The sequence below is a fragment of the Vidua macroura genome, chromosome 21 (assembly GCF_024509145.1).
Source record: "Vidua macroura isolate BioBank_ID:100142 chromosome 21, ASM2450914v1, whole genome shotgun sequence".
NCBI classification, from domain to species: Eukaryota; Metazoa; Chordata; class Aves; order Passeriformes; family Viduidae; genus Vidua; species Vidua macroura.
In genome coordinates, this window is record NC_071591.1 from 1400147 (window position 1) to 1424401 (window position 24255).

A 24255-nucleotide genomic window follows, 5' to 3' on the forward strand; every position below is an offset into this window, starting at 1 on the left:
ATATAGCAAAAGAGAATTTGTTAGTCTAAAGTAACTGATCAAAATAGTCTCTGAAGTAAGAGCATTTGAAAGTAAATGCTCACAAGAGTAAAACACCCCCTACACCCCTGTCTGGGAGGACGTACCATGCTTTTGTGTGGGGTTTTTGTGTTCTTGCCAAAGCAGACATTATAAAAGTATGTCAAATCTGTAGCTTTACCATGTAGTGTGCCAAAAGGCCTTTCTCTCCAAGGACCTCATTTTTCATCTTTTTGTGAGTGTAGCATAAATTCTTGCTGTGTGTTCAAGGAAAAAGCTGAAATGGTTTAGTACAGCTAAAGGATTTCTTTCTGAGTGTTTTTTTAAAAAACCATGGTAAGTTAGAAGCCTAAATGCGACCGCATGGACAAAGTGTAAGTATGTTAGAGTTTAACAAATGTTCACTGGATTAGGAAAGGAAATGTAGTTTATGCTACTTCTTTTATGACAGAATTTAAAAGATCTTGCTGTAAGACTCTCCATGTGCTTCTTTCTTTTCTGGAAAACACACCGCTAAGTTGAAAAGGGAGATGAATCTTAGAAGGAAACTATTAACTCTGAGGTAGTTTATCATTGTTTGAGTGAAAGGATGAAATTTGCATTTGAATTGGCTCCTAGAGTAGCATGTACTACTAATCTTGTTCCTACTAGAAGCTTGTGAGTAGTTTAAGTACTTCCTTCTTTACTTTTCATGTTCTAGCCTTGAGTTGTAATAGCTCTTTCCCTCCCTTCCCCCTTCCCAGTAGATCACAAATGTATAACTTAAACTAATCGAAGTCCTTAACTCTACTGGGAGAAGTCACGATGTACTTGGGCCTTAAAATTATTCTGCAGTTGCCACTGTGGTTTCTGTGGTAGGACTTTCACAGGTAGAGAGAACTAGCAGCTTTCTGTCTCTTGTCAGACACACTGCTGCTCCCTACCATTATCTTTTGTCATAGATTATAATGTTACATAGCAGAGCAGTGCCTCCTATACTGATGAAGGATTTTCTTGAACATAAGCAAAGTTACTGGACTAGGATTAAGTTAAGAGTTGGTCATTCAAAGGTTTGTAAACCTTACCTGTGCACCTCTCAGAGCAGCCTTTATTTTTTCAGGATGAAGGCATTTTATTGGTTCCAATATTGGCCCATTCTGTATTGAGAAATAGATAAAATGTTGAAGGTTTAGAAATATCAAAGGTAGTGCAGAATGCAGGTCTCTTTCCATTAAATAAGGGTTTTCTGTTGAAGGGGCTGGAATTCCCATATCACGAGTTTTCCTATCCCATCTTTACAGTGTTGTGTTGCTACACCAAACTTCCTAAAGCAGGATTGGAAAAGTAACCAAAGCTAAGTAGGTAGGTGGTATTTGGGAATTCTAATTCTCCTAAGCTGCTGCTTTGTTTTTCTGTTTCCATTTGATTGCTTTGCTTCTAAGTACAAACAAGGTGGAAGATTTTAACAAAGAGCTTGCTGGGACTGCAGTGTCAGGGTAAGTCAATAGCACAGTTTGAGCTGTTTTCTGTGAAGACAGTTTACAGTTTGGTTTTTACAGTGTAAATGAAATACAGAACTCAATTTAAAGAGAAACTCACCTTAGGAAAAAAAATACTAGAATCTGTCATTTTGCAAGTCATCATATATTTTATGTAACACATTTTTAGGTGTATTCTTATCTGATAGTACTAGATTTAATAAACCCCCAAACCAGTAATATCAAATCTAACTGAGTGTTTCTCTGTTGCTGTGAGCTATTTTGTGGGAAGAGAGCTCTTTGGCCTTTTTGCTTCATGCTTTAACTACTTCTGGCTACAGTCTTTCCTATTTCACAAGTATTTACTAATCTGCAGTATATTGCTTTGCTGGCACTGTTTAACTAGACAGAAAAATTCAGCACAGAAAGTCTCACTCACAAGACTTTAAACTCTTTTGTTGATTTATATTTTTTTAAAGGAGCTTGACATCTTCATCAAGTTCACAGTGGGCCTGCTTTGTTTGCTTTCTCTTGAATGCTTGATAAGATTTTTCTTCTATTGTTTTGTGCAGCAAGGACAGAACTTGCCATGGCTGAGGTGGTTTTTTTGTAAATCCACAATATGGTCATTGTCTGCTGCTGAATAATTGTGACTGCTTTTTGTACAACCAGAACTAAGGCTTTGGCTGTGAACAGATTCCTTCTTAGCGTGAAAAGAGACTAATCCATGTAAATACAGCCCCAAAATAAAGCTTTACAGAAAAAGGGAAAGGCTGCTAAGCAGGAGGGCAGAGGTCAGCAATTTAACCTTTAACCTAACAAATAAGAAGCATGAAAGTTCCCGAATTGGTTTACAAAGGCAAGCTCCTGTGATCTGTCAGTTTTTCTTTTCATGATAGAGTTGGGTGAGAAAACTGACTGACAGCTAGTGCCTTTTTAACTGCAGGTTGGAATTAACTGCTAAACTGAAACTTTCTTAGGGAGGGTTTTTCTAGTGATTCTAACAAATTATTTTCATTCACTAGCAATACTTTTTCTTGAATTTATAGATGAATTTGAGTGATTGTTCCTTTTAAAACATTCTTGAGAGACTCGATTTAGATACCCAATATTACTGAAACATTTAAGATTTCAGCATTTGAAGCATTTAGGAATTTGGGGAAGCACTTGTTGCAATTAACTCTCTCTTACTGTGCTGCTTTAAAAATAGGGCTGCCATGCCAGTAACTGCAAAGAGATTGTACTTTGAACAGAGTCCAAACGTTGATGTTAAAGGGGTGTGTGTGTGTGACTTTATTTAAGGGAGTAGTTTAAACTTTAGTTCATTCTTAGTCATAAGCATTTCCAAGGGGGTTTGCTTTTTGGTTGTTCTCAATCACAACAGGTAATCTTGTTAATGAGTGTTAACTTCTGCTCAAAGCTTAGTGCATCCGTAGTTAACCTGGATACAGACATTGCTGTAAAGGACTTTCAATTCGAGTGTCATTCAGGTGAAAAAGAAACAAAGTAGTAATGACTTTAAAGGAGACTCCCTGTGGACTTAAGAACGGGGACTTTGGGTGGTTCCTTTCCCTAAAGTTAGCACGGTCCCCTAAGTGACTCTGACTGGTCCATCCATAGTAGGATGATGCTTCCTATGAATGTTTTCAATAGAAATCCTGGAATTTAGAATTTGTGTCTGTCTTTAGTCTGTTGTTGTGTAGGTTGGTAGCTGTAGCAGTGCTTTAGGGCACTTAGCAGAGCACTGCTTCAAGGGCAGCACTCAGGCAAAGCAAGTGTGGGGAAGTAAAAGATGAACTGGATCTATTTGTGTTGCTGGTTCTTTTTGTTGCGGGGAGTTCCTTGCAAGAAGAGAACGTAAACTGGAATTCAAAAAGAGGCCTGTGAGTGCCCAAGGCATGGGCTGCCTGCCTTTGGTGTGGTATTTTTTGTCATGAACAAAAAGTGACATTGTTAGGTTTTCCTGTTGGTTTTGTTTTGTGTTGATTTCTTCTATTTGTTTGCGGCTTGGGTGTTAGATTTTTTATAAATTAAAATGGAGTTTAAAAGATATGATTTGAGGTTAGATTATTATCAAATAAGTGTAAAATTAATGCAAGACTATAGTTTTACTTCAGCAGTTCTCAAAACCCAAGATCAAACCTAAACAAATCCTAAACTCCAACTTCTGTGCTACTAGGGACAATTTGCATTTTGGTCCTTCTTGGACTAGCAAGTTTTGGTAAACCATTTGTCAAAATTCCAGATGCTGACAGATTTTCGGCTCCTGGGAAGATGATTTTTATGTCATTTTTAAGTTGGAAACAACATTTTATATACTTTTTAATATTACTTATTTCATGGAAGTGTCAAATAGAAACCAGGGAAGTTGGGCTTCCATATTGAGAATGATAACCTTGTATACAGGGATAGGAAGAGACAACTGATACTGATAATCTGTTGTCTGGAATGGGTTATAGTTGAGTTTTTTCTGAACACTTTCCTGACTGGAATATCTACCATTCAAATTTGTGCTGGGATTTTAAGTGGTGGTGGAAGGAATTAGACTGGCAACTCCCATTACATTCTACAGGTGTTAACTCAATCCCATATTTGGTTCCTTTGAAGAATCATTTACTTTGTAACTATGTAGTTCAGAATATAAATAGTGGTAACATGACCTCTTCATTAATTGATTCTTACATTGTTGCACCCCTTCAGAAAATGACTAATTTCTGTCTGTAAAATACTTTGGAGATCCTTGAGGTCTTCTGTTCCAGAGGTTCTAAGACCAGATTAACACTCTGTGGAGAAGCACCTATCAAAAATACTTAATGCAGACTCAAGCCAAGTGTGGGAATGTGAAGACAGAATGGCTGGTTGAGCACCACAGTCTGGGCAGAGGCAGAGTCAGGCTGCTGGTGTTTCCTGTTGGTAAGCTGTGTATTTGACTCGGTGCTACTTCAGTGCTGTGCTTGGTGTTTGTGTGACTCTGGCACTGAGAGTGCAGACAAGCAGGGAAGGCTCCCAGGAGGGGAGGAGCAGCTCCAGTGGAGCAGAAGCTGGCGCATGCTGTAGGAAGGGTCTGTAGGGCAGAGCTGCTCCGTGGGCAAGGGCGGAGCAAATGCTAATTAAACACGGCAGAGGAAAGGTAAAATGCAAAAAACCCCAACTCCGAAACCAAACCCCAACCCCCAAAACTTTCCTTGAGAGAAATACGAAATTTTCTTCTGGAGTCGTGCTTCACTTGCACCTAAAGTAGTTTCTGGTTTTATCGGATACTTGTCTGTTGGTCATTGACTCAGTTTAATTTGAAGAGTTTATCAAACATGTAGAAAAAATTCATTAGGGTAAATAACCCTCTCTTAAAGCTATAACCTCTGTCCACAAATGCATTAACATGCATATTTTATGTTTGCCACAAAATAATTTATTGATCTCATTCCATTTTATCTAGAGGTGATCCTGGCGTGCAGAAAAGTGTTACAAATACGATTATTTTGCTTCATTGTGATTAAATTCTTTCTACACTAAAGATCAGATTATATTTGCCCTGTGTATTTGTTAAGGCCCGTTTGTGATGAGCCATCATCTTCTTTTGTACACAGTAGTGGTAAAAATTGTTTTTAGTTTGTATTTGGGAAAATTTACTTGTAAATTATTTGCTAGAAATATCTACCACTACAGTATATCACAGTGCATCAATATTGTGTAATTAAAGAGACCTCTTTAAGGTATTTTCTGCTGGAAAGAATTAGCATGTTAAAACAGAAGTGTGCAGCTCTGTGTGTACGTGGCAGTGTTCATAAACAAGAATAGATGTAGTGAGTAAATAGAATTATTTAACTTGTTCAGTATTTTATTCCTTAATGAACCGTAGAGGTAAAGAGTAGTAAAATCTCACAATTTGCCATCTCTCTTGCACGGATGGCAAAAGTGTGTTTTGTTGCAATTAGAAATACTAAGTGTGGCATCCAGCAATACAGTAATTGCAGCTTATCATTTTGATGTATTTCTTGATTGCTTTGCTCTACCCCGGCCATGGGATTCTGTCCTTCACTAAATCATCTTGAAACAATTCTGTATCTAGACTAAATCCTTAGAATACAGTGGGTATCAATCACATGGACAATTAAAATTAAGTATTGACATGTTTTTAAAATAGTCATACATCTCAATTTTGTTTATCTCAAAGTTTTAAAAACCTAATGACCTCATTGCAGCTCGACTATAATTACCATGTTTAAACTTCTATGCATTTTTTAGTTTAAACAGCCTTTGTGTTTTTTTTAAACCAAAAGAAAATTAATGAGAAGAGACAAAGAGACATCAAAGAGGTTTTCCCTCTGATTGCAGTGTTAGAAGTTTTGCCTGAAAATAGGTTACATTTCTTCTGTTTTCAGCTGAATCCTCATTAACTTTACATTTTAATGATGTCCAGAGCAAATTATACGATTATAGAAGATGCCTTAAAGGGAAGCTTAAAGGACACCTTTTTAATGTTTGTTTCTTTACTGGTGGCAGTATTTGCACCAGTATTATAAACAGCATTAGACTGTTGAAAATAATTCCAAAACATATCAAAAATATATTCAATTTTTGCCATATATGTAGTATGAGTGTCTTAATTTAATATTTAACACAAATAGAGCATGTTATGGGGAGATCTTCATCTTGGTAGAAGAAAAATGTAAATCAGATCCTTTGAAAGAGTTTACAAATTACTTGTGCATCTTCTATTCAGTTTTATTTATAATGATCAAGTAAAATGGAGACAGATGATTTAACAAAGTCTTGGAATTGTTTTGTTTTCTTGAACCTTCCATGGAGACAATGGTTGAAGTGTTAATAAAGTGCTAGTTTGTATTTTTACAATGACAAAAAGCATTATTGGGGAAACTTGGTAGAATTTAAATTTATTCTGTTTAGAGGAGCTTTAATAAAGGCAGTTCTGTGTTCTAACATACTTCTACTAAAAATTAAGATTGCATAATTAACTTTCTAGATGAAGAATTGTGTTATATCAAATGCAGCAACAAAACCTTGTGTTCAGTACACCTTAAACAAGGTTACCTGGAATTGGCAATAGCTGGGATGGAATTTGGATAGTTTGGAGAGAAATACATAATTTCTGACTGTAGTTCAATGAAAGGTTAGAGCAAAAGATCTTGTGAAATGTGGGGTCTTCTGTTTCCCTGTCCTGCTTTATGGATAGGACCTTTGATTTTGTTGTGCTGCGCTTCAATCAATAAGTTTTTGGGAGTTGGGATTATGACAGGGGATGGGAAGAAGCAGGAGTGTGCCAAAGTACAGGTGCAAGGTAGGACTCAAAATCCAGCTGACACAGTGAAATGTTTCCATTTGTTTGAATTCTTCATCACTGAGTACAGACTACTGTGTCTTGATGGAAGCATTTGATATGCCTGTCATTAATAATCATTGAATAAAGCAGGAGTTGTTAGACAAAAAGAAAATTAAGCTTAGCCTTTCCATTTCAGTATGATTTTACATCTTCTATTTCATGTTAATTTTCTGTAGAAACTTTTCAGAAATCTAAATTATCATGATTGTCTGGGAGTTATGACAGACCCAAACTGCACATCCAGCTCATGGACTTTATGTGATACTGTGTTAGAAAATGGATTTGAGTCTTTCAAAGGTTTGGCTCTCTGCAAGTGTGAAAACAGCTGTTGAAAGCCATGGTTTAAGTTCCTAGTTAATCTTAAGTCTTTTAGCTTTGATGCCTGCTAATGTAACTTTAGCTTGAAGATGGTGTTGCTAAAGGAAATAGCAATTTCCTGCTTTTTCTCATCTTTATTTTATAATTATCAGAGAATTGACAATCTTTAGTTGAGATGCAGAATAGAAATACTGATTAATAAACTCAGGAAGATACAGATTACTAACTTGTAGCTGACAGAAAGATGTGCATGTTATTTTTATTTCCTTGGCAAGAATAATTTTGTATAGAATCATATTAGCACTGAAAACATGGAATGTTCTTCCTGGTAACTTGTTCTCCAAGTATTTGCAGTGTGGCTGTTTCCAGCCAGTTATGTGTTAATGATACTGCAAGGCTGAAGCATTCCAATCATTCATATGCCTGTCCTCCCTTTCTCATAAGGGTTTCTTTGCTCAGGGTTTTTGCCTTATTCCTTTTGCTTTGTTGTGGTCAATTCAGTCAGTATAATAGCAGAGATACTGGCTTTTTTCCCCCTTTTTTTCTTTAATAGAGAGTTATGTTAGAGATATACTATAACAGAGATAAGAGCTATTTATGTCCTAAGCTATTGATTTTTAATTAATGTTGCCTGGGCTCATACATGTTGGCAGAATTGCTAACAGCTTGTGGCATTTTTTAATTCACATCTTCTTTTTTGGTATTTTGACAGTGTCATTCATATCTCATGAAAAAGTACCTCGTCAGGTTAAATGTGTTAAAACACCGAGCAAAAAAAAAGGAGAGAATGGAACATAGGGCTGCCTAGAAACCTTGATCCATTGCCAAAGTATTTAAACAATTTAGTGTTTTGGTTTTCTAGCTCCAAGCTGCTTCTCAAATCCCTTGCTAATTAATCCAGTTAATTCTTTGTAGACTAACTGTATGCAGGGCTTTTTCTTGGGCCTCTATCGCTGAGAACCCTGTTTTGTTTGAAGCAAACCTAAGCTCGGTTATAAAGGTTGTAGTAACAACGTGAGTACTTGCAGATGTAAATACAGTGTTTTGAGCCTTTTTAAAAGCAGTTGTGTTTGTGTGGGTAACTTCTAATTTAATCTTTCATGTTTAAAAATTAAACATATATACTTCTATAAAAAGATGGAGAGAACTTCATCACTGGTTACTTAAGAAAAGGCTGTGGAGCCTCTGTGGAACAATTATGGCATGGAGCACTGATGTTGTGGTACTAGAGTTAGTGATATAAGTTTATTTTTTCAATGAGTAAACCATGGTAAATAGCATTAATTTCTGTTCTCAAAAAGGGTGTTTGGGTGTAGTGCTAATAAGAGCTTAGCAAAAAGGAGAGTTTTTAGAAATGACCTCTTGGTGCTCAAAATTCTTCTGATGAGAGTACAACAGCAGTATGAATTCAGATCTGGAAAAAGCAGCTGGGGAGCAGAGAGCTTAGAAAGCCAATTAGACATGGAATGAAATAATGAGAACAGAATAGGTACTGCTCAAGGTGTGCTGGTGTGTGATAAGAGCCGCCCAGCTCTTGAGCTTCCTTCTAGTTTGTCCGATTTGTGAGAACTGTTTCCTGCAGCATCCCACTCCCAGAGTCGATGGCCAGCTGCACTTCAGCACAGCCTGGATCATCAGCCTGTGGAGAGAGTTTGTACAAGTGGATTCAAGTTACAGTTTTAGATTACCATTGGAACTGGTAGTGAAGGAAAAAGATTGTTTTCAACAAACCTGCTGCTAAGGGTGACCAGATTGAAACGAATCTGCAGAGCTTTGAAAAGGGCTGAAAGTTTAGTTGGGAGTTTGTGGTTTCTTAAAGCTGGGCAAGGGAAAGAGAAAGGAAATTAGTGAAATTGCTGGGCTTATATACACCTGATTTCCAGGCTGTGACGTGATCATGAAATGTTCCTACTCTCAACTGGACTACTGGAGCATTTTGATAGCTGGATGTATGCTCTCATACATCTTGGAAGTATCAAGTGTCTGAAAACACTTTTTGCAGTTAAAAATCCTTTTGATACCCTTGCCTTTTCTACAGTAGCAGAAATGTTTTAAATTTTTTTAGCAAGATGATAGATTTCCTGTCTAGCTGCTCTGAATATCAGCAAACTCCTCTTTAACTAAACCAAATTTCTTTCAAGCTGACAGCACTGCTTTAAATGTGCTAAACTTATTTTCACAGAGACCTTCCTTTTGTTTCAGCACTGCACACAGCATAGTGAGCTTTGCTAATGGTAGCTGAAAGCGTAGCAGCCATGAACTAGGTCAGTCCTGCAAGTGTCAATATATCCATGGCTCTGTTGTGCTGCCTGATGCTGTCCAGTTAATGAACTTTCCTCCAAAAGAGAGAAGTCATTCTGAGTAGCTGAACATGAAGTGATTTTGTTTTTCTTTCATCTCACGGTCATTAGCTCCATGAGATGCATTTTTCCACGTTGGAACCTCCTTCCCCTCACCCCCACTAAGTTTTGAATGATATTCAAGAAGTTCCACTTCTGTCATCAACATTTCTGACTCCACGGAAATGTTTTGCTGGGGTGCATGTTGGATGCTTTTCCTGTTCTTACAAACTTGCCTCTCATTTAATACGTTGAAGGCTTTCACGGGACCTCAGTGGTGCTGCAGCCTTAGGTGAGGCTCGCTGTGACCAATCTCTGTTTTTTTTTTTTTTTTTTTTTTAACTGATTCCAGCTTACCTGTTCTTACAGATTTTTACTGTTTTACCATTTTGAAAGAATGGGCAGCAGTAATAGGAGTGGTGAATTGAGATGGGCATGTTGCATGGCTCAAGCTGAAACAAAAAGGTGAGGCTGAGTACTGAAGGGTACAAGGCCAAGTTCTGAAGTGTCCCAATAAAATAATTAGTGCTTTCTCTTATGTATGATCTTTTAATATATGAACTTGCACGCCTCAAAGCTCAGGAATACGTTGGTGACCATGGAAACCCTTGGTCAGTTCTGTTCCTTAGCCCAGGTTTCTGGGGTTATCAGTGCAGTGGGTGTGAAGCTCTAAGTGTGTCTGCACTAGAAAAGCTACAAGCACAGCACCACTGTGAAATCAGCTCCCCAGAAATGCTCATGAGGTTTGGCTGTCCTTTGTTGGTAAGGACATGGATGAATCAGATTTGTGGTATGACAGATAAGCTGTATCCTGCTGCATGTGCCCAAAAGCATTTGTGGTGACATCTCCACTGCAGGGACCAATGGAATGGAGAACAAGGATTTCAGCGTTTCATCTTCGATGGAGTTGTTTTGTTTCAGTGCCATACGGATCACCAAAGCATCCTGAACTAAGCAGAGGTGCACTAAGAGAAGCCATCAAGCCCCAGCTGCTGGTGCAGCTCTGCTTTCTCTGAGCTGTGCAGTTGCTGTGCCCGAGGTTCCCCTCAGAGGGAATTTGTGCAGTTGGTGACAGAGCAGTGTCTGGGAGCAGTGCTGCTGCACTGCAGTAGCACACGGGCACTTGGAGCCTGGGAGCAGTTGGAGACTATCAGTATTGGCAGTATGAACGTGGGGTCAGAGTTTGAATTAGAAAGTTACATAGCTTGAGGCTTAGAAATCAGTATTCACTGTTGCATGTGTAACAAAGAAGGTTTCTCTCTGTAGTTCAGGCGATTATCCAGTTGCTCAAGAGAAGGGTTGTTATTTTTCCTTTCTTAGTATAACACTTCAAGAACTTAAGGTTGGCTACAGCTCTTCTGTTCCACGTCCTTTTTCAGTCAGTTCAGATTAAACCTGATATGGGGCAATCCATATTGCCATGGATGTATTTCTGCAGTGCTTTATGTATTTCTCTGACAATATGCCTATCTGAAGTTATTGTGGTTGGTGAAGTTTGGAAAGAAATTTTAAAAAAGTCAAACAATTGTAAAATGTTCTCTAAGACATAGAAAATATATTATTACCAAATCTAAATGGTCAAACTGTCACTAAAGCTAAAGCCAAAAATGACAAAAAAAAACCAGCTTGGAAAATGTTTATAAAACTCAAAGTATTTTCTAGTAGTGAAAAGCCTGGCAATGTGTTGGAAAATACTGTTTGTTTTCATTAGCAATTCCTTTAGGCTTTGTAATGCAGTTGATTGATTGCCATGGCCACATTGTGGTTTTACACAAGTTCCTTTTTATACTCTATTGCTAAAAAGCAATATGAAATTAAAATGTTAATTCTGGTTTTCTTCAGAGTGGCAACCAAGTTAAAAGTTATTTGGTTGACACAGGAAAGTAGAAAATGTATCATTACATAAAAATTTCTTGTAAAATTAATTGAATAAGGATTTTTTAAATGAAGGTGCTTAGTATGCTAATTAATACAGTTGGGTATTAATTCAGTTGGCTATAAGCTCTAATTTTATCAAACATAACTTTTATTTTTGCTGCTGTACAAAGTGAGCTTAGAGAAATTGTTTTGGGTGCATGTGCTTGGCCCTTCAGCAGAAGAAGTGATCTTGGGCCAGCAGACAGGCATTCAGAAGCCATCTGAAATATATGTCCTGTAAATATTAAAGAGGTGACTGTTTATGGTAGAGCTGTCAAAGCTCTGGTTGCTTTGGTCTTAGCCTGAGAATTTGCATTCTGAGAATCTAAATTAACAGATTTAGACAATTACTGCTTGTGTCTGGTATTGTTAAACTCTAGATGATGCACTAATTTGGATTGATTAATTAATTAATCAGGATTAATTTTTGCTGCATGTTAGCTAGATGTGATAAAGGTCTTTTTAGTTTTCTTTCTTTATTGCTTCTGAGACTTTTAGAAGAATCTTAGCTTGTAAATCCTGCTCTGCATGGTATTGGCACTTCCAGACTGTCACATTTAAATCAGAGTCTGAAATATTAGTTAACTGATTCTTTCATATCCCCAGGACAAGGAGGGCTTGCCAGCTGCTGTGGAAGTGGGGGGACTGTCACCAGGCAACTCTGCCGTCCGGAATATAAATACAAAGAGGCAGGAGAGAAACAAATTCAGTATTCATGGCCTGAGCACTTAAACACATCTCTATTAAATTTATAGAGTGTCAAAAAGGTTATGAGAAAAAATACTCTGATCAAACACAAATAAATTAAAAAATTATTAAACCCCCAAAAAAGCCTGCTTAAAGTAGGTGTTCCCATTCAAGTTCTGCATTTAAACTCTTTTGTATAATTATTACAGGCAGCCTGTAAAATGTTTCAAAACACTTCGTATTTCATTTTGTAAGCCGGGCTTTGTGGATTTCTTGACCATTGGAGTACGATTTTACCTCATTATATTTTTTGCAAGTTTTAGCTGCTGTATAATTTGCTGACTAAAATTACAGGGGGAAAAAAGAATTAAAAATATAATCCGTTCAAAATTTGCAGTTTGCAGGACTCCTGGAGTTTGGCTTCGACTTGCAGGAATACTACATTTCTGGGTCGGTTGAAGAACAGATGGTTATCAAGAGAAATATCCCCTTAAGTGCACAGTAAAGCAAACTCAAAAGATTCATCAACCGTGCTTTAATGTGGGCTCGAGGTATCACCAAAGTCATTAACCAGTGCAGAGAAAAGATCTGAAGACCTCAAATGAAGATGGGAGATGTAACAAACAGGAAATAAGTACTTATTTTGTCTTCTGGTTTTGATTGCTGTTATTTTAGTTTTAGCTCTATCCTGTGCATCCCCTTCTTATAGTTCTAGTTTTAGTTCTGTCAGTATCAGCAGTTTAAAAATTAATCTGGACCGAAAGCTTCCTGCTCTTCTTTGTAAAGAAATAATTCTGAGTTTGCTGATCACTTAAGACATCTTATGCTTTCCAATGTCTCCCTCCTCTTAGCAGTTTAGAATGGTAGCAATAGGCATTAATTAATACAGCTGGGTTTTGTAAAACCAATAGCATGGTATTAGAGAGATATTTCCCCAGTTGTAGTTCATATTTTGAACACGCTGCTTGCACCACAACTGTTTCCCAGCTTCTATTAAAAGAATTAGTAAAGTTTTGATTAAACCTGGCCCCATTCCCTGTAAGAGTCCAAGGGAGTAAATAACAGCAGTTAAGATGGAACATGTTGCCTTATAAGAGGGTCTGACTAAATGCTCTGCACGTGGCAACTTGGGCAGTTCAACAGCTTGACGTGACACCGAATAATTGATGAGGAAACCAATGGAGCCTCTTCTGTTTGGAAAAGGCAGTGAGTGTTTTTCCTGTCTTCTTATCCAAGAAGTGAGCGTTGTTTTTGTTTATGTAACAGGACTGTAAAGTGAACCAAGACCCCTTTAGATGGAAAGTTGGTTTGTCTGCTAGAAACAGTGAAAGTCTCATATGTAACGTTTACTCTGAATGACTTATAAAGCTGCTGCTGGTCTTGTGCCTGCACTGGAAGCCTGGTGTGAGGGGATCAGAAAGCCTGGTGTGAGGGGATCAGAAAGCCTGGTGTGAGGGGATCAGAAAGCCTGGTGTGAGGGGATCAGAAAGCCTGGTGTGAGGGGATCAGAAAGCCTGGTGTGAGGGGATCAGAAAGCCTGGTGTGCACCCCACATGTATGGACATAACTGACAACGTTCTTGAGTTGTTAGAGCTGTTATCTCTCTCCATCTCTTCATTCTGGAGAGCTGTATATTGCCTTAAGTAAAAATCTGCAAGGTAATCTGTAACTTAACCTGCATTTTTTGGAAGGATTTTTTAAAAAACACATATAAGATGTTGCTGAACACTGCCAAGGAAAGTTTTGTTCCTCACTGGCCCTCTGGCTCTTGATGTGTTAATAATATAAAAACAATTATGGAAATCATAGTGATTTGCTTAATCTGTTCTGGTTTTCTCCCTTCCTTCCTGTTTCCTATGATGTATATTTTATACTGCCTTTGCTCTCAGTCTTTGCTGCTTTCTCATCACTTTACTGAAGTCTGAACAGCATTTTGTGTCTGAGTTACAAACCTTATATTATGTTTCTAGATTAAACTGTTGTGAAAAGCATTTTCTTGTGAAGTTTTTGGCACTTGCAGGCCAGACTTCCAAATGTTCTGTTAAAGAGAGAGAGGCAAGCTTAGGAGTGTGTGTTTTGTGACGTGACTGCCCGTGGCCTCGTGCGCAGCAGCTGATGCACCAGCCCTGCCTGGTTCTCTCACTGCAGGGCCGTGTCCACCGACTCAGGCCCAGCCTGGCACAGGGACGCAGCCTGGATGCTGGGGGTGGGATGTTTGTTTGCTCTGTGACCTGCTAGGTGAAGAGGTTGATTGCAAACTCACGTGGGTTGTGTGTTTGAGCGTGGAACCTGCTGCGGGTGCTCGCTGTGCTCGGCAACGCCTTGGGGTGACATCAGTCTCCCACACTGTGCTGCTGGCAGTGGGCTTGTGTGGTGGGGCCTAAGACTTTCTTGTAGAATTCTCTTTTGCATCTTGGTTGTTTTCTGACTTGCACACTTCTAGAATAAAGGGCACTTTAAAAAGAAAAGATTGAAGGCTTAAAGCTGCATATTAAATAAAAATGGAAATTTTTATTCCATATGTATTTTATGCCAGAATTTGTTCTTGTTTCGTGTCTGTCTTGTGTGTGTGTAGGTTTTTTCTTTCCCACATTTTCTCCTCCCATCCCCGCCTTTTTCCCTCCTCCCCTGCTTCCCGCTCTCCGAGATGGTATCTGCAGGCTGAGCTGCAGCAGGTTAGGGGCAAGGAGTGTTCGGCTGTGCTGAGTGCAGGACACCAAGGAGTTTGCAGAGGTTTGGAAAGAAGTTTGCATTGCTTTTTAGTTGTGCTGCATAAGGATGAGAATGTGTAGTGGGTATTGAAAGTAAAAGTTACTCTGAATGGAATTCCTGTTCATTTTAGAGGGATTGCACCTATAAGGACCTTAAAGGAGTGAATGAGGTAAATAATTAGTTAGGAGAAAAAATGAAGTAATTTTCACTATATTTTTCAATTTGGGATTGAAATGATTTATTTGTAGCCAGTATGGATTAAATTGGCTGACTTTTATCAGGAAAAGCAAGTTTGTTTATATTGGGTTTGCATGGTTTACTCTGGGAAGTATTTTCTGATAATTTTTTGAAAACTTCTGTGGTCTTATAATTTCCATACAATTCAAATACAGACCAGTTTGAGCTGTGCTATTTTTAGAAATAATTAAGTGTGTGTCTTTTAAAAGCAAAACTCCTCACTTTATGACGTAAGAAAAGTTGTGAGTAAAAGAGCAGCAGAGTTACACTAATATGCCATTGTAGCATGTTCCCATCCTGTCATCTGGAAAATTAAATCAGGTTCCAGCATGGATTAACATCCAGACTTGTGTGGAGGGAAGGTACTGTCTTAAATGCCATGAAATTGAACAATGGGATTATACAGTTCACAGCTAATTTCAATATTCTGCTGTACTTGGCTTTTTGTTAAACAAGATCCTGTATGGAGAGGCAGGGATAGCTTTTAGAACTTGGAAACATTCACAAATTTAGTTAAATACTAACAATAATAGCTGGAATATATTTGACTAATGAATGCAGTGCTCTACATAATATGCACAGACATGACATGGAATCTCCACTTCCAGAGTGAAAATCTGGATGTGTTAGCCATGAGACCTGCACTCACCCAGTGTGGAATCTGTGCTCTGTGTTACCCCTCTGGTGAGTCTGTAAATGCTGCAAAAAGCCTTGCTCTCTGTCCCTGAGAATGAGCGCTGGCTTTGCTCACCCCTTTCCAAAATAATTGCTCCAGTGGGAAGCGATTCCGTCGGTTCCCTCAGAAGCACCTCTTAAAGCAGTTGTAAGGGACACTGCTGCAGAAATAGCCACACAGCCTATTTCATACAGGTTTTCCAGCCCGTGCCTCCCTGGGACACGCTGTCCCTAGTGAGTAACAAGGGCTGCTGGAGCTCCAGGACTTTGGCCAGCTGAGATTTTGTGGCAGCAGCTGCTTTGTATGGAGCTGTATCCTCTGGGAAGAGAGCTTCCAATGGTGCATGTCAGGTTGGTAAGTGAGCCCACGCTGGCTTCACTGAAGTCACTCATGGATCTTAGGGAACTGCTACAACATGCCATTGGTTAACAAGCTTTTTAAACCCGAGTGTAAGCTTTAGGAATAAAATCGACTTTTTTCTTGGTACCAGCAGTTTAAGTTTATCACATATGTGTATTTCATTGCATTTGTGCCCCTACAAGAAGGGGAGATTGCAGATGGGATGGTGTATTTTAGCTTTATTTTGGAATGTTATTACTTGTATTCTTTCTGCTTTACACTTGCAACTTACAGTTTCCAGTGCTGTATTTCAGCATGTATTTATATTCATGTTTTCCAGGGAAGTTTGTGAGCACTTGCTTTAGGCATAAACTGTGTGGATCTTGTCATCTTTGTGAGCTGAAACTACAAAACCAGTTGTAATGGAAGATAAACAGGAGATACTAGGTTACCAACAACAGAAAAGTTCAGCGTGTAGCACAACCTGAATTCTTGTTTTGGGATTTGGACAAGTTTAGTTAGAGAAGCATCTCCATAATTCCTGTGACTTTTTCCTTTTGGGGATTAACCTGCACTGTGTTTGTTCCTGGTTTGCAAGGTCTCCTCCTGCTCTCAGCTGAGCTTTCAGAGCTCTGTTAAGTTATAGGTGACTGCAAGGCTTCAGCTCAGTGCTTTGCTGTAGCTGGGTGAGAGGTTGGTTGGGATTTCAGCCTGGCTCTTCCCTTGTTCTGATGTCAGCAAATAGATTCCACTCTCCTGAACTTGAAAAAAGTATTTTACATGTGTTTACTTTGCATCATTTCACTCGAAAGCCTGTTAAGTACCTGGAATAACAGCGTTCCCTATGTTTTGAGTTGCAAAGGGCTTTCTTACTGTCTACAACTACAGTGGAGCTGCATCTAACTGTTTGCATGCGCTGTGCAAAACAAATTACTGCGAGTAAAAGTGTTTGAAGTTCCCAAGTTACTTTAGTTTTACAGGCAGAGTTGACAGTCAGTTCTGTTCATGTGTTTGCCAAATATTTCACACGAGTGCTGAAACAGTTTTCACTGATTAAAGCTGAATCCTGGGTGCTGGCTTGGCCTGTATCTGTTTGACTGTTTTCTCTTGTTCAGAATAATTTGGATATCATGTCTGGTGTGATTTTTGTGTGACTTGTGCTTATTCCTTCAGGGGAGAGCCTGGCTGTACTGAATAATATAATAGCAATGTTTGATTTACAGATATTTATATTTCATAAAGTTAGGTATCTTGAGGGCCACTATTGTATGTATTTATGTCAGTCCTCTTGGTGTAGTGAGGGTAGTCTGGCTTCCTGAAACTTCATGGCATGACCATGTAGAATTTAAATATACTTCTATTGTGTATACATGGGTAGGTAAGCATAGTTAAAAATGCCTTTAAAATTCACACTATGTTAACAGTGAAGAATGGATGCAGTGATGAAAGCTATAAGATGTGAAGTAGTTTTCTTTTTCCCTGTGACCAGTGTAGTGTTTTCCAAATAAGGATAGTGAAAGTTTAGTAAATACTCCCAGACCATTTAAAAGGTGAAGCGATGGAGCTGACCCAATCTTAAATAGAAAGAACTTGTGAAAACATGAGGACCTGTGGCTGCCAGGCATACCACAGAGTGGTTTTCTTACCTGTAGTGTTCCAGTTTGTCTGGATTAGCCATCCTGATGCTGTTGTGAGTTGTGTCATCCCAAGTGGCCCGTGGACAAGCTGTATCCCTGTGTCACACGGGCGTGTGACACGCAGGGCAGTTCCCTCAGGTGGGACCATAGAGGCAGGAGCAGGGATGTGTTTGCTCAGGGTGAGTTCAGCTGCTGTGAACGCTGGAGTCTCACCAAGCCCTGCACAGACCTCTGCCTCTGGACCAGGAGCTGAGATGGGGCTCAGGCTTCATTTAAATACACTCCAGTAGGTTTGTCTGGCTGTCCTTCATGGCAGAGAGCTCCAGGAACACAGAAGGGCTTTCAAGATGCTAAGAAAACAGGAAAAATACATGTTTACACACACACACAATTACTTTGTATGGCTAATCTGTTTTGTTGGATTTTTCAAGAATGGTTTGCCATCTATGGACGAATGTGTTTAGAGCAAACACACTTTGGATTTATGTCAAATTGAGTTCCTCATTTCCCTAAGAAAATGGTAAATGATACAATGTTGTGTGTGGCAGTATGTGTATATATATTTATATTAAGTTTGAGAGCAATGGATCAATTGGGGGGCGGGGGCTGGAATGTAAGTTTTATGTTCAGACACCATTACAGATGTCTGCAGCAATACAAATTTGTTTCTTTCATTGATTTGGGTTTTTTTTTCTGTGAAATTCTAAAATCTTGCCCTCCATTAATTAATTTAGAAATTATTTAAAAATATGCATCTTACTAGGTGTGGCATAGTTTCCTTTTAGCACTGGTGCTGTACTTGCTGTGCTGAAGTGTGAAGCCATACTGTCCTGTTAATTGCTAACTATGTGCAGAGGGGGCCCGTGCCAGCACAGTTGGTCACATCTTTTGGTGTGTTTGGACACTTTACTCACTTACCTGCGTGTAGGCTGAAGAATTTTCAAAGTAAGGCTTTAAAAGGAGATCCCTTGCTCTCAGTTTCTGATTTGCTGTGGTAATGTAGACAGGTTTGCTGATATGTGCATGTACACTATGATATATTGTATATGTATCACAGTGAAATGTTAAGACCAAGCATCTGATTGTCTGGAAAATGTAAAGCTGGACAGTTTATAAAGGCCCAGGCTGTTGGATTTCTCACGTGGACAGAGTACACCGTGAACAGGAGCTTGCACCTGCTGGCAATGGGGCCACCATGGCCCAGCACCTGAGTTGGCAAACGCTGCTGTGGGGGCTCCAGGCTGGCACCTGTGGCACAGCAGGGGAGGTGCCCGTGCCACCCCTCGCTCCTGAGCTGGGCATGGCTCATCTGTTTGGTGTCTGCAGCACCAAACCTGGCCTGGCACCCGTGACCCCTCTCTCCTGAGCTGGGCATGCCTCATCTGTTTGGTGTCTGCTGCACCAAACCTGGCCTGGCACCCAAGGGCAGTGCTGCCATGACACTGTTCGTTTGTTCGTGCACTGAACTTGATTTTGAACTCTTGCCTGATTGTTACATGGTTTGGTGTTTGTAATTAAAAAATTATCTTTGTAGAATGGAATGTGGCCTTCTCCGATGTATTCCTTTGAAAAATGGATGGCTTTGAAGAGATCTGTTTTAAATAGGTTGTCATATAAATAATTTCCATCATGATATTCTGTTGTTTTATGAACATCTCTAATTAAATTTAAGATAACTTCTCAGGGAATACTACCATATTATTTATTCTGACAGCCAAAGGAGTAAGGACGTTGCATCAGTCTTGAATGCTTGGTACTCTGAAGTGTTTCACACTTGTTTTCCTGATGAGAGAGGTTCCAGAACTGCGTTAATTGCCTCTTTACAATGCTGGATAAATATTTTTGGGTTTTCGGGGAGCATACCTTAACATAATTATAAAGTAATTTTGAGGGATTTGTAAACTGGTATCACTGAAAACTGTCTGTGGTGATAAATTAATACAGTACCTGGAGGTGGCAAAACTGATGGTCTGATTTTACCAAAACGAGGTGCATTGGGTAACCATTTCCTGGTGACAAGCCCAGGTGGCAAATTGCAGCCAGAAAGATGTAGCCCAAGTACCAGCCTGAAGTTCAGTCTAGCACCAGGGCTTCTTTTAAAAAGTAATTTATATATATGTGTGTGTGTGTGTGTGTACACACAGACATTACATTTTTGGTTTCATGTGTTTTGTGTGTGTTTTATGTACAGTTTTTTTCTGTCTGGAGGAGGGTAAAGGGAGAGCCTTGAAAAGTCCTTCCCTGCTCTTATCAGCACAGCAGCCTCAGCTGCCCTCCTTGGATCCCCTGCCAGGGTTGCTATCATCTTCTGATCAAATATTAATGTGTGATTCTCTGCTTGCTCACTAATCCAAAGCCAATTAATATTATCTGTCAATTATTTACAGATCCTGAGGTGCGGAGGCAATTCCCAGAGGGCTACAGTGACCAGGTTTGGAATGCGTAATTAATTTTTTACATGACAAAATTTATTTCAGGGTTGTTCAACATATTATTGCTGCTCTTTTTACTGAAAGAGATAAATGCATTCTTAGAAAGAAAAAGAAGCTGTAATTAGAAGCAGAAGGATAAAAACATTTTTACACATAAAGCAGAAAACGGAAGAATTTGGATCTCATAAGATTGGTTTACAATCTCATTTTTACAAGCGAACATGAGAGCGAGGAGGAAAATTGATTAATAAATTTCACTTTTTGCCTTTAGGTGCCAGAGCTGCAGTTCATTTGGCAGAGCTCTCTGCATTGTCTGAGGTTTATAGCTGTGTTTAACTGGGCACCTGGCACTACAGCACATTTTTAAAATTCTTGCCTGATCATGCAGTCTCTAGTCTGCTTCAAAAAGATGGTATAAAAGCCCAAATGTGTGGGTAGAACACACAGGCATTTATCATTCGGTTTAAACACAGATTGAATTAGGAATTCTTCACAAGATCTCTAGCTGTCTCAGGAATTAACACCTCCAAATTGCCTTGTCCTTGCCCATGCCATCGGGAGTGGCCCGAGGACAGGGACTGTTCCGGGGTGTCAGGGGGAGCACTGGGTGTCCAGCTCTGGTGCCAGGCTCAGCCCTGAGCTCCTGCACCTCCAGTCCTGGGAAGTGCTGAAGCTGTGGCATGGTGGAGCTGTTTAATAGAACAATAAATTTGGTCTCATTGAGTCGCTGATATTGGGTGATATCAGGTTAGGGTCAGCACAGCTATATTAGCTCAGATCCTTTCCCTCTAATTATGTTTTCACACAACATGAAATTTCGTGGCGTTTAGACTAAAGCATTTAACAAATTGTTAGCTGTGAGGGCTCAACACAGCCAAGACGAATGGTTTCATATTTGGCTGTAATCACTGTGTGCAGAGGGACCTTGACCAGGCCTTCTGGGTGGTTTTGTAGTAACAGTATTTTTTTCAAAACACCTATTGAACTACCTGACTGCTTTTCACTGTAGTTCATTGTTAGGACTTGCTGTACACATGGAGTATAGCGTGGAACTAAACCTTTTGGAGGACTGCATCCTTATTGCCACTGCAGGTCTGAGAGTTGTTAATAAACAGCTCTCTGAGTTTGGATTTCCATGAGAACTAGCTGCTTTTCAGCAGTGCTGTGTCTCAGGCTAATCATGAGTGAACGGATGGTCCTTCAGAGCCGGGATGGTCAATTGTGTCCAGGATCAGGGTGTTACAGGAGAGTCATGTAATATAATTGACTTTATCAAATTCCTAATGATCCCCTTTCTTCTGCTGGAAATGGTTAGACTTGTATTATATTGCTATGAATATGCAAGACTGAATGAAACTCAGAGGAGCCAGAGGCTCATAAAAATTCGTGAGATGTTCACCCAGTTCTAGTCAGAATTTCCAATCGCTGATGTCAGACCCCCTGAAAACACAGAGCTGTGTTTGTGTGGTTTTGGGGTGGGGTTTTACTTTGTCAGATATTTAGCACATGCGAACTTACAGGGAAAGCAAAAGAAAGGAGGCTGAACTTCTCAGATTTGAGTAGATTACAGAGACGTTTTTCCTGTTGATGCATGGAAGGAATATTTTCTGATCCTGGTAGCTCGATTTTCTTAAAGAGGAGAACATGTCCAGAGTGGACAGATTTAGATTTGAAAAATCACTTACTTGTGAACATTCAAGTAAGCCAGAGAGGAAGAGCTACATCCATGTTTGTCCTTATTGATTTAGAGCTCTGAAAATACAGAAGTTGCAAATCAGTCAAGTTAGGTTTATTTCTTAAAACTTCTGCTTTATTAGTCTTTGGAAGAAAAAAAAAATGTAGAAGTGCCAAGTCACTGCAGAGGAAGATCCATGGTAAAAACCCCTTGATTTTTCTGTGTGTATTCTGTATGCAAAGGAGAGAGATGATCTGCATGTTAGTGCAGGCAAAAATTGTTTCTAGCAATCAAACATTTATGATTTAATCCAGAAGGAATATTTGAGTTAAATCAACACAAGGTAAAGCACTTATTAGTAAGAAAAAAAAAGGGAAAAACACCTCAAGTTTTTTTTTTATTCATCTAAACTCTCAGTGCTTGTTTTTACATACACTGTATTTCCCATGTACCAGCACATCTGATCAGAGACCCTCGCTGCTGCTAGATGTTTTATTCTGTGTGTTCTTTGTACCTTACAGTAAAAGAATCTGTCACAAATTATTGTGCCTCACTGCTTTAGAAACTGAGAAAAAAGGGAGGTTAGATTGACATCTGTGACTGAATAATGATGACCAGCCTTTTGGCTCCCCTTGAGCCACAAAGCCAGCATTGCCTTTAGAGAGGAAAAAGGAGTAAGAAGAAAGGGGAGGGATAAAAGAGAGTTACAAATCTGTGGTCCCGGAGATGTATTACTGTTGGGCCAGTTGTCTGCGTGGTATGATAATCCATTTTGATCTTCTGTCTTAATTGTCTGCTAAAGACAAATGGGCAGTAAAAGTTCATCAGTTTCATCTTTTGCTTCTCATTTAGAGACAGAATAAATGATCCATGGCTACAGAAGAAACCTTTCTTTCTGACACGGAAGTAATGCAGACCCAACACGTTTTATTAAAATATTTCTCCCTCATTATTTCAGTCCTCTCAGCTCTGATAGATCTTACTGTTTCATGAAGAATGTAATCTGAAATGTAAATAAGGGGTTTGATACAAAGTCAGGAAGTAATGAGCAGGCCAGCCACATTGCAGGAATTTTGATTGTAATTACTGACAAAGTGAATTCTGCGTGTCCTGATTTTTTTCCCTCAAGTTGTCTTTGACATGTTCAGACCACAATGACATCTACGGTTTAAATCTGTTAAATAACTGTATAAGGGAATATTTTATAGAAAATGTCATAGACAAGGTAACTGAGGAGCCTTACCAAGGGGAGAAAATGCTAATGATTGCTCCAGGCCTCTTGAAATGGGTAAAATGAGGCTTTTTTGAATGGCAGGAGGGCCACTGGAGTAGTCTTGAGATACATTTTTAAATATGAGACTGCTTTAACTTGTTGGGCTGTTTTATAATAGTTTTTAAGAACAAAATGTATATGTATGTGTTTGTGGTTTTACCTAGCATGAAATCAGTAATTGTTGGTATTATAAGCAACAGTTTCCCAGTGCTGGATTTTCAGCATGACCTCAGAATTTAAACCAGATGAGAACTCCTAGTTTTTCTTTATAAAATGCAGTCACTGTAGATAGAAGTATCCTTTCAAAAACTGGAAAAATCCTTCATTATCACTATATTTTCTGATTTGGGTTCCTAATAAAAAGTTAGTAATGAAGTTAATGTTTTTTAGGTGGAATCCTGTGCTGTTGGGATATTGTAAACACCATCCATGGCAGGTCACTGCATGAATTTTGGCTGTCCACTGTTTTGAAGATTAATCCCAACATTAACAGCTCTCCTGGGTTAATTTAAAGACAATGACGTTTGCAGCAAAGACAAACTTCTATCAGAAACAATACAGCAAACAGTTGTATAAATATATAGAAATAGGAAGTAGTAAAGCAATCAATGGAAGGTATAGGAGGAATTACAGAACCTTGGAAAATTCAGTACATTTAAAAATACTTCTTTATTTCAAGTAGTGCATCATTTGGTTCCTGACTGTTTTAATCTTTATAGCTCATCTGAAAAGGAAGGGAGAAATGCTGTTTGTGAGCTGCTCTCAGTGGTATGATGGCTTGTCTGTAATTTGATGAACTATTGTATGTTCAGTTAATTACTCCAGGAATGACTGAGGTATGTGTGCTTCCAAGCTGGTACTTATGCAGATTGCTACTTCTATTCTGCTGGCAATTTTTCTTTCCACTGGCATTGAAACAGAGTTTATAACGAAACCAACAATCTTTATACATTTATAGATAAACTATAAAACTTTATGGCAGTCTTTTTATAGAAACTAATGATCTTTCTGGTACAGAGTCTATGAGCATTGTGCAAACATTGCACACAGGGAAAAATGAAAAGCACTTTCTTTGTGTCATTGAGAGTTGTGTGGTTGGAGAGTCGTTACACAGTGCTGGCCACTAATGGAGCATAAACCCCCTGTCTTGGAAAGTCTGTGTGCACTAAAGGACTGAGCTGCTTGAACAGGGATGAT

General features: G+C 39.0%; 1 protein-coding gene across 5 annotated transcripts in view; it reads left to right on the top strand.

Moving 5' to 3' along the window:
• Positions 1–24255, top strand: part of DENND1A (DENN domain containing 1A) — a 153399-nt gene that overhangs the window by 11090 nt on the left and 118054 nt on the right. For all 5 annotated transcript variants that reach the window (XM_053996069.1, XM_053996070.1, XM_053996071.1 and 2 more), the window contains exon 3: positions 20066–20109. In XM_053996069.1, coding sequence (XP_053852044.1) covers positions 20066–20109 — 44 coding nt within the window. The remainder of the gene's footprint in view (positions 1–20065; positions 20110–24255) is intronic.